General features: G+C 43.8%; 1 protein-coding gene across 1 annotated transcript; it reads right to left on the reverse strand.

Annotated features, from left to right (window-relative positions):
• Positions 1–7,592: 7,592 nt before the first annotated feature.
• On the reverse strand, positions 7,593–9,239 carry LOC311105899 (inward rectifier potassium channel 13-like; the record flags this gene model as incomplete). Its single annotated transcript, XM_084148122.1, has 3 exons — positions 7,593–8,167; positions 8,435–8,771; positions 9,039–9,239. The coding sequence occupies 3 exons, from the start codon at positions 9,237–9,239 to the stop codon at positions 7,593–7,595; spliced, it is 1,113 nt and encodes a 370-aa protein (XP_084004248.1).
• Between the last annotated feature and the right edge of the window lie 210 nt (positions 9,240–9,449).

Below are 9,449 nucleotides of genomic sequence, written 5' to 3' on the forward strand. Positions count from 1 at the left end.
AATAATGTGTGTATTCTAGTGATGTCATATCATTTGCTGGTCTGATCAGTTTAAACAGCTGTCGTACAGTACCGGTAAGGAAAGACAGGAGGCCGCATGGTAGCAAGGCTGACTTGATGTACAGTGCATTCGGAAAGTATTCAGACCCCTTGACTTTTTCCACATTTTGTTTCATTACAGCCTTATTCTAAAATGGATAAATGTTTATTTTATTTTTAAATGTCCTCATCAATCTACACACAATACCCCATAATGAATACTTATGTAAATAAGGTATTTCTGTTTTAAATTTTTTATACATTTGCAAAAATGTCTAAAAACCTGTTTTTGCTTTGTGATTATGGGGTATTGTGTGTAGATTGATGAGATTTGTTTAATGTAATCAATTTTAGAGGCTGTAACGTAACAAAATATGGAAAAAGTCAAGGTGTCTGAATACTTTCCGAATGCACTGTAGTAACAGGAGGCAAAATGGAAGAGAGGCTGGCTTGATATAGTAACGTACACACCCAGCTGGAATACTATCGCCATACAGGATTACATTCTGTAGGCAATTGCCATCCACATTCAACATGTATAGAATATTATGTGTTATTGTGAGAGATCCTGTGAAATGAAGTATGAGAAAGTATGAACAAGTAATGTTTCTGTATTTGAATTGTTCAGAAAATATTATTTTATTTCATGTAATGTACACTGTACAAGCCATTGGAACATGTATTATGTCACAATAAGATTTAATCTCTGAAAATCAGGGCTTTCTTTCCATAACATTATTTCCATTTACTCTTTAATATTTGTGTATTGCTGTTGACTCAAATGCATACATGCATGATGTAATAGTGATTTCTGTCTTTACATAAATTCAAAGGGAAAATATAAAGATGATCTACTTACAACTTTCTCCAAACGTTTAACCTATCACTAAAGTGCTCAATCTAAAGCCATAGCATTTTACATATTGAACATGTGTAATCAATGTATAACATAGTATTACATTTCATCTTTGGCTAATATTTGGTGTAAATAGACACACTGATTTCAGTGAAGATTTCTCATAAACAATTAAGGCAGTAATCTAATCAATGTGCAGTTAAATCAATTGATATTTTCTAAGGCATGACTGAAATTTCTGACAGTTCAATATTAGATACCTCAGTTTAAAATTATTGAAGACATTGAGTTGTCACCTTTCAAAGCAGGCTCCTCTAGACTACAGAGGCTGCTTTACACAGACAGCCCAATTCGGATATATATACAGTACCAGTCAAAAGTTTGGACACACCTACTCATTCCAGGTTTTTTCTTTATTTTTTAAACTATTTTCTACATTGTAGAATAATAGTGAAGACATCAAAACTATGAAATAACACATTGAATCATGTAGTAACCAAAAAAGTGTTAAACAAATCAAAATATATGGTATATTTGAGGTTCTTCAAAGTAGCCACCCTTTGCCTTGATGAAAGCTTTGTACACTCTTGGCATTCTCTCAACAAGCTTCATGAGGTAGTCACCTGGAATGCATTTCAATTAACAGGTGTGCCTTCTTAAAAGTGAATTTGTGGAATTTATTTCCTTAATGCGTTTGAGCCAATCAGTTGTGTTGTGACAAGGTAGGGGGGGTATACAGAAGATAGCTCTATTTGGTAAAATACAGTGGGGGAAAAAAGTATTTAGTCAGCCACCAATTGTGCAAGTTCTCCCACTTAAAAAGATGAGAGAGGCCTGTAATTTTCATCATAGGTACACGTCAACTATGACAGACAAATTGAGAAAAAGAAATCCAGAAAATCACATTGTAGGATTTTTTATGAATTTATTTGCAAATTATGGTGGAAAATAAGTATTTGTTCACCTACAAACAAGCAAGATTTCTGGCTCTCACAGACCTGTAACTTCTGCTTTAAGAGGCTCCTCTGTCCTCCACTCGTTACCTGTATTAATGGCACCTGTTTGAACTTGTTATCAGTATAACCTGTCCACAACCTCAAACAGTCACACTCCAAACTCCACTATGGCCAAGACCAAAGAGCTGTCAAAGGACACCAGAAACAAAATTGTAGACCTGCACCAGGCTGGGAAGACTGAATCTGCAATAGGTAAGCAGCTTGGTTTGAAGAAATCAACTGTGGGAGCAATTATTAGGAAATGGAAGACATACAAGACCACTGATAATCTCCCTCGATCTGGGGCTCCACGCAAGATCTCACCCCGTGGGGTCTAAATGATCACAAGAACGGTGAGCAAAAATCCCAGAACCACACGGGGGGACCTAGTGAATGACCTGCAGAGAGCTGGGACCAAAGTAACAAAGCCTACCATCAGTAACACACTACGCCGCCAAGGACTCAAATCCTGCAGTGCCAGATGTGTCCCCCTGCTTAAGCCAGTACATGTCCAGGCCCATCTTAAGTTTGCTAGAGTGCATTTGGATGATCCAGAAGAGGATTGGGAGAATGTCATATGGTCAGATGAAACCAAAATAGAACTTTTGGGTAAAAACTCAACTTGTCGTGTTTGGAGGACAAAGAATGCTGAGTTGCATCCAAAGAACACAATACCTACTGTGAAGCATGGGGGTGGAAACATCATGCTTTGGGGCTGTTTTTCTGCAAAGGGTCCAGGATGACTGATCCGTGTAAAGGAAAGAATGAATGGGGCCATGTATCGTGAGATTTTGAGTGAAAACCTCCTTCCATCAGCAAGGGCATTGAAGATGAAACGTGGCTGGGTCTTTCAGCATGACAATGATCCCAAACACACCGCCCGGGCAACGAAGGAGTGGCTTCGTAAGAAGCATTTCAAGGTCCTGGAGTGGCCTAGCCAGTCTCCAGATCTCAACCCCATAGAAAATCTTTGGAGGGAGTTGAAAGTCCGTGTTGCCCAGCGACAGCCCCAAAACATCACTGCTCTAGAGGAGATCTGCATGGAGGAATGGGCCAAAATACCAGCAACAGTGTGTGAAAACCTTGTGAAGACTTACAGAAAACGTTTGACCTGTGTCATTGCCAACAAAGGGTATATAACAAAGTATTGAGAAACTTTTGTTATTGACCAAATACTTATTTTCCACCATAATTTGCAAATAAATTCATTAAAAATCCTACAATGTGATTTTCTGGATTTTTTTTCCTCATTTTGTCTGTCATAGTTGACGTGTACCTATGATGAAAATTACAGGCCTCTCTCATATTTTTAAGTGGGAGAACTTGCACAATTGGTGTCCTCAGATCCTCAAAAAATTCTACAGCTGCACCATCGAGAGCATCCTGACTGGTTGCATCACCGCCTGGTATGGCAACTGCTTGGCCTCTGACCGCAAGGCACTACAGAGGGTAGTGCGTACGGCCCAGTACATCACTGGGGCAAAGCTCCCTGCCATCCAGGACCTCTATACCAGGCGGTGTCAGAGGAAGGCCCTCAAAATTGTCAAAGACTCCAGCCACCCTAGTCATAGACTGTTCTCTCTGCTACCGCACGGCAAGCGGTACCGGAGTGCCAAGTCTAGGTCCAAAAGACTTCTCAACAGCTTCTACCCCCAAGCCATAAGACTCCTGAACAGCTAATCATGGCTACCCGGACTATTTGCACTGCCCCCCCACCCCATCCTTTTTACGCTGCTGCTACTCTGTTAAGTAAGTATTTATGCATAGTCACTTTAACTCTACCCACATGTACATATTACCTCAACTACCTCAACTAGCCGGTGCCCCCGCACATTGACTCTGCAACGGTACCCCCCTGTATATATAGCCTCCCTACTGTCACTTTATTTTACTGTATATATAGCCTCCCTACTGTCACTTTATTTTACTTCTGCTCTTTTTTTCTCAACACTTTTTTTGTTGTTGTTTTATTCTTACTTTTTTGTTTAAAATAAATGCACTGTTGGTTAAGGGCTGTAAGTAAGCATTTCACTGTAATGTCTGCACCTGTTGTATTCGGCGCATGTGACCAATAAAATTTGATTTGATTTGATTTGACTAAATACTTTTTTCCCCCACTGAATCAAGTCCATATTATGGCAAGAACAGCTCAAATAAGCAAAGAGAAATGACAGTCCATCATTACTTTAAGACATGAAGGTCAGTCAATCCGGAAAATTTCAAGAACTTTGAATGTTTCTTCAAGTGCAGTCGCAAAAACCATCTAGCGCTATGATGAAACTGGCTTTCATGAGGACTGCCACAGGAACGGAAGACCCAGAGTTACCTCTGCTGCAGAGGATAAGTTCATAACAGTTACCAGCCTCAGAAATTTCAGCCCAAATAAATGCTTCACAGAGTTCAAGTAACAGACACATCTCAACATCAACTGTTCAGAGGGGACTGTGTGAATCAGGCCTTCATGGTGGAATTGCTGCAAAGAAACCGCTACTAAAGGACACCAATAAGAAGAAGAGACCTGCTTGGGCCAAGAAACACAAGCAATGGACATTAGACCGGTGGAAATTTGTCCATTGGTCTGGAGTCCAAATTTGAGATTTTTGGTTCCAACCGGCGTGTCTTTGTGAGACGCGTTGTGGATGAACTGATGATCTCCGCATGTGTATTTCCCACCGTAAAGCATGAAGGAGGAGGTGTTATGGTGTGGGGGTGCTTTGCTGGTGACACTGTCTGTGATTTATTTAGAATTCAAGGCACACTTAACCAGCATGGCTACCACAGCATTCTACAGCGATACGCCATCCCATCTGGTGTGGGCTTAGTGGGACTATTATTTGTTTTTCAACAGGACAATGACCCAACACACCTCCAGGCTGTGTAAGGGCTATTTTACCAAGAAGGAGAGTGATGGAGTGCTGCATCAGATGACCTGGCCTCCACAATCCCCCAACCTCAACCCAATTGAGATGGTTTGGGATGAGTCAGACGGCAGAGTGAAGGAAAAGCAGCCAACAAGTGCTCAGCATATGTGGAAAGTCCTTCAAGACTGTTGGAAAAGCATTCCAGGTGAAGCTGGTTGAGAGAATGCCAAGAGCGTGCAAAGCTGTCATCAAGGCAAAGGGTGGCTATTTGAAGAATCTCAAATATAAAATATATTTTGATTTGTTTAACACTTTTTGGGTTACTACATGAGTCCATATGTGTTATTTCATAGTTTTGATGTCTTCACTATTATTCTACAATATGTCTCCTGAGTGGCGCAGTGGTCTAAGGCACTGCATCGCAGTGCTAACTGTGCCACTAGAGATCCTGGTTCGAATCCAGGCTCTGTCGCAGCCGGCCGCGACCAGGAGACTCATGGGCGGCGCACAATTGGCCCAGCGTCGTCCAGGGTAGGGGAGGGAATGGCCGGCAGGGATGTAGCTCAGTTGATAGAGCATGGCGTTTGCAATGCCAGGGTTGTGGGTTCGATTCCCACGGGGGGCCAGTATAAAAGATAAATAAAAATGTATTCACTAACTGTAAGTCGCTCTGGATAAGAGCGTCTGCTAAATGACGTAAATGTAAATGTAGAAAATAGTAAAAATAAAGAAATAACCTTCAATGAGTAGGTGTGTCGAAACTTTTGACTGGTACTGTATATATATATTTATTCTACCACAAATTGGTCTTTTGTCCAATCAGATAAGTTATTTTGCCAATAATTGGACAAAAGATCGGATTTGGGCTGCCTGTGTAAACGCAGCCAGAGTGTATTCCATAGCAGCGTAGTGTTATTGATTGTGGAATATCATCCTTCACGGCAGTGAATGTGCCTGTTGGTTCTAGAGCTCTCAGGTAGCTAGAACATGTTCTACAATCTAGTGGTCTTCAATCCACTGGATGAATGCCCTTTGGTATGGACGGTTGCTTAACCAGGTAGCAGAGCCATAGAAACCTGTCCCTCCCATATTGCCCCTAACGCTCCCTTTCTGCCCCTATCTCTATCCCTGTGTTACTACCCTCCCACACACATACACATACACACACACACACACACACACACACACATATATATAGAATAATAGTGAAGACATCAAAACTATGATATAACACAAATGGAATCATGTAGTAACCAAAAATAGCCACCCTTTGCCTTGATGACAGCTTTGCACTCTCTTGGCATTCCCTCACCCAGCTTCACCTGGAATGCTTTTCCAACAGTCTTGAAGGAGTTCCCACATATGCTGAGCACTTCATGGCTGCTTTTCCTTCACTCTGCGGTCCGACATCCCTAACCATCTCAATTTGATTGAGATCGGGGGATTAAGGAGGCCAGGTCATCTGATGCAGCACTCCATCACTCTCCTTCTTGGTAAAATAGCCCTTACACAGCCTGGAGGTGTGTTGGATCATTGTCTTGTTGAAAAACAAATGATAGTCCCACTAAGCCCAAATCAGATGGGATGGCGTATCGCTGCAGAATGCTGTGGTAGCCATGCTGGTTAAGTGTGCCTTGAATTCTAAATAAATCACAGAGAGTGTCACCAGCAAAGCACCCCCACACCATAACACCTCCTCCATGCTTTAGGTTGGAAATACACATGCGGAGATAATCCATTCACCCACACCGTATCTCACAAAGACAGGGCTGTTGGAACCAAAAATCTCAAATTTGGACTCCAGACCAAAGGACACATTTCCACCGGTCTAATGTACATTGCTCGTGTTTCTTGGCCCAAGCAGGTCTCTTCTTCTTGTTGGTGTCCTTTAGTAGTGGTTTCTTTGCAGGAATTCGACCATGAAGGCCTGATTCACACAGTCTCCTCTGAACAGTTGATGTTGAGATATGTCTATTACTTGAACTCTGTGAAGCATTTATTTGGACTTCAATTTATGAGGCTGGTAACTCTAATGAAGTTATCCTCTGCAGCAGAGGTAACTCTGGGTCTTCCATTTCTGTGGCTGTCCTCATGAGAGCCAATTTCATCATACTTCTTGATGGTTTTTGCGACTGCACTTAAGGAAACTTTCAAAGTTCTTGAAATTTTCCAGATTTGACTGAGCTTCATGTTTTAAAGTAATGATGGACTGTTGTTTATTTTGCTTATTTGAGCTGTTCTTGCCATAATATGGACTTGGTCTAATACCAAATAGGGCTATCTTCTGAATACCCGCCCTACCTTGTCACAACACAACTGATTGGCTCAAATGCATTAAGAAGGAAATAAATTACATAAACTAACTTTTAAGAAGGCACACCTGTTAATTGAAATGCATTCCAGGTGACTACCTCATGAAGCTTGTTGAGAGAATGCCAAGAGTGTGCAATGCTGTCATCAAAGCAAAGGGTGGCTATTTGAAGAATCTCAAATATAAAATATATTTAGATTTGTTTAACACTTTCTTGGTTACTACATGATTCCATATGTGTTATTTCATAGTTTTGATGTCTTCACTATTATTCTATAATGTAACAAAATAGTACAAATAAAGAAAAACCCTTGAATGAGTAGGTGTTCTAAAACTTTTGACCAGTAGTGTGTATATATTTATATATATATTCTAAACCCCGGAACCCACCCATCCCGCCTTTCTCTCTGTCCCTTACTCCTCTCATCTATTACCCTCTCCCCCTCCTCCCACCCCCGTTGTCCCCCTCCTCCCACCCCTCGTTGTCCCCCTCCTCCCACCCCTCATTCTTCCCCTCCTCCTTCCCCTCCCTTACTCCATCCTGTCACTCCCATCCCCGTTGATTTGCACCACACACTCCTTGTCCAGAGGCTCATTGCAGTGGGCAATGCCAAAGTGCTGACTGCTCACCTGGTACCTGCCTTGCTTGTCCAGCCCCATGGCAGGCACGAAGCGCCGCTCAAACTGGATCTCCTGGCGCAGGTAGGACGTCCTCTTCTGGCAGGCGTCGCCCGTGCCCTCCTGGGAGGCGGAGAGAAACACCACTAGCTCAAAGTGGCTGGCGCTGCCCTCACGCAGGGCCGGGTAAAGGGGGCTCTGGCGGTCCAGGACGTGGTAGAAGGTGAGGGGGAAGATGAAGAAGGGGCAGGGGCGCGGACCCAGCCGGTCCAGCTGGAAGTCCAGGTTGGTCTGGTGCAGGACCTGGTTGTCTCTCTCTTCGTACAGCACGGCACTGACCTCCACGTCCACCAGGGGGCGGCGCAGAAGGTTAGTGGCCCGGAACACGAGGCAGGGCTGGCCTTGGTGCTGACCCACCACCGCCTGGGGGCTGAACTGGATGGCCCCCGCACGCTTCTGGGGACGGGCGATCTTAGCCACAAACGCACCTGAAGAGCGGGAAAGGGAGAGAGAAAAAGTGAAGATGTAGATATCAGTCGTTTTCCTTCGAAATATGTATGTTTTGTTGTTATTTTATCTCAAGAGCCCAGGTGAAACAAAGATCGAATATAAAAAAGAAAGCAAAATAATAGAATAAGAATAAATAAATAAATACAAGATGAAGAAGACCAAACAGCTGTGTCCTCAGCATTGAAACGTACAACAACAAACTGAGCAAGTGAGAAAGAGAAGTGCTCCTCTCCATTATAAAGTACCTGTGATGAAGGCTTCCAGCATGAGGCCCAGCAGCATCTGAACTGCCAGCAGGGCTATAGCGCTGGGACAGTCCCCACTGGGGAACATGGTGCCGTACCCAATGGTCAGCTGGGTCTCCAAGGAGAAGGAGAAGGCTGCGGTGAAGCTGGTGATGTATTTGACACACACCACGTGTCCCTCTGGAGGAGCGTCGTGGTCCTCCACCGCCAGGTCTCCATTGAGGTGGGCCAGTAGGTACCACAGGCAGGCGAACAGCAGCCAGTGGGCCACGAAGGAGGTGCAGAAGGCCAAGAGGACCCAGCGCCAGCGCAGGCACACCACTGCCCCCCACAGGTCCTGCAGGGAAGAGCCAGGGTGTATATACCCATTCAATTATTGCTGGCTTCCCAGACACAGATAAAGGCTAATCCTGGTCTAATAATCAAGTTCAATGGATATTCTCAATTGAGAGTTTAAATCCAGGACTAGTCTTAATCTATTTCGGCATAACCGGCCCGTAGAGTGTCTGTGTGTAACTTTTTATTTTAAATTGACTTTTCTGTTTAGTCAGCAGCACCTCTACACCTCAACTATTTAGGGTGTGTGTCAACTCATTTATTTTACCTGTAGGGCTAGCAGCCAGGCAGAGGCAGAGGCCCAGGAGGGCCACAGGCCAGGAGAGGGAGGGGAGGAGCGCAGGGCGCAGTGACCGTCCTTGGTCACTAGGCGCTGGCAAGACAGGTAGGACGGGGATGATGTGGACAACAGGAGAGGGGAGGAGGAGACCTTGTTCCCGTCCAGGTCATTGGTTGTTTTGGTGGTCATGGTTACAGGGAGGTGAGGGGTCGAGGGCAGGCGAGTGGGCAGGTCAGGATGAAGGTATCTGGAAACAAGCACAATCATGCCAAGAATCATAGAGGACCGTTTATAATAACTTTGTAAACATGGACAACTTTGACTTTACAAATCCACTTTGACATTGTTATGTAGTTGGTTATGTACATAGGGGGACAGACAGAGAGAGACAGAAACTTC

The sequence above is a fragment of the Coregonus lavaretus genome (genome assembly GCF_964263955.1).
Source record: "Coregonus lavaretus genome assembly, chromosome: 30".
Taxonomy (NCBI): domain Eukaryota; kingdom Metazoa; phylum Chordata; class Actinopteri; order Salmoniformes; family Salmonidae; genus Coregonus; species Coregonus lavaretus.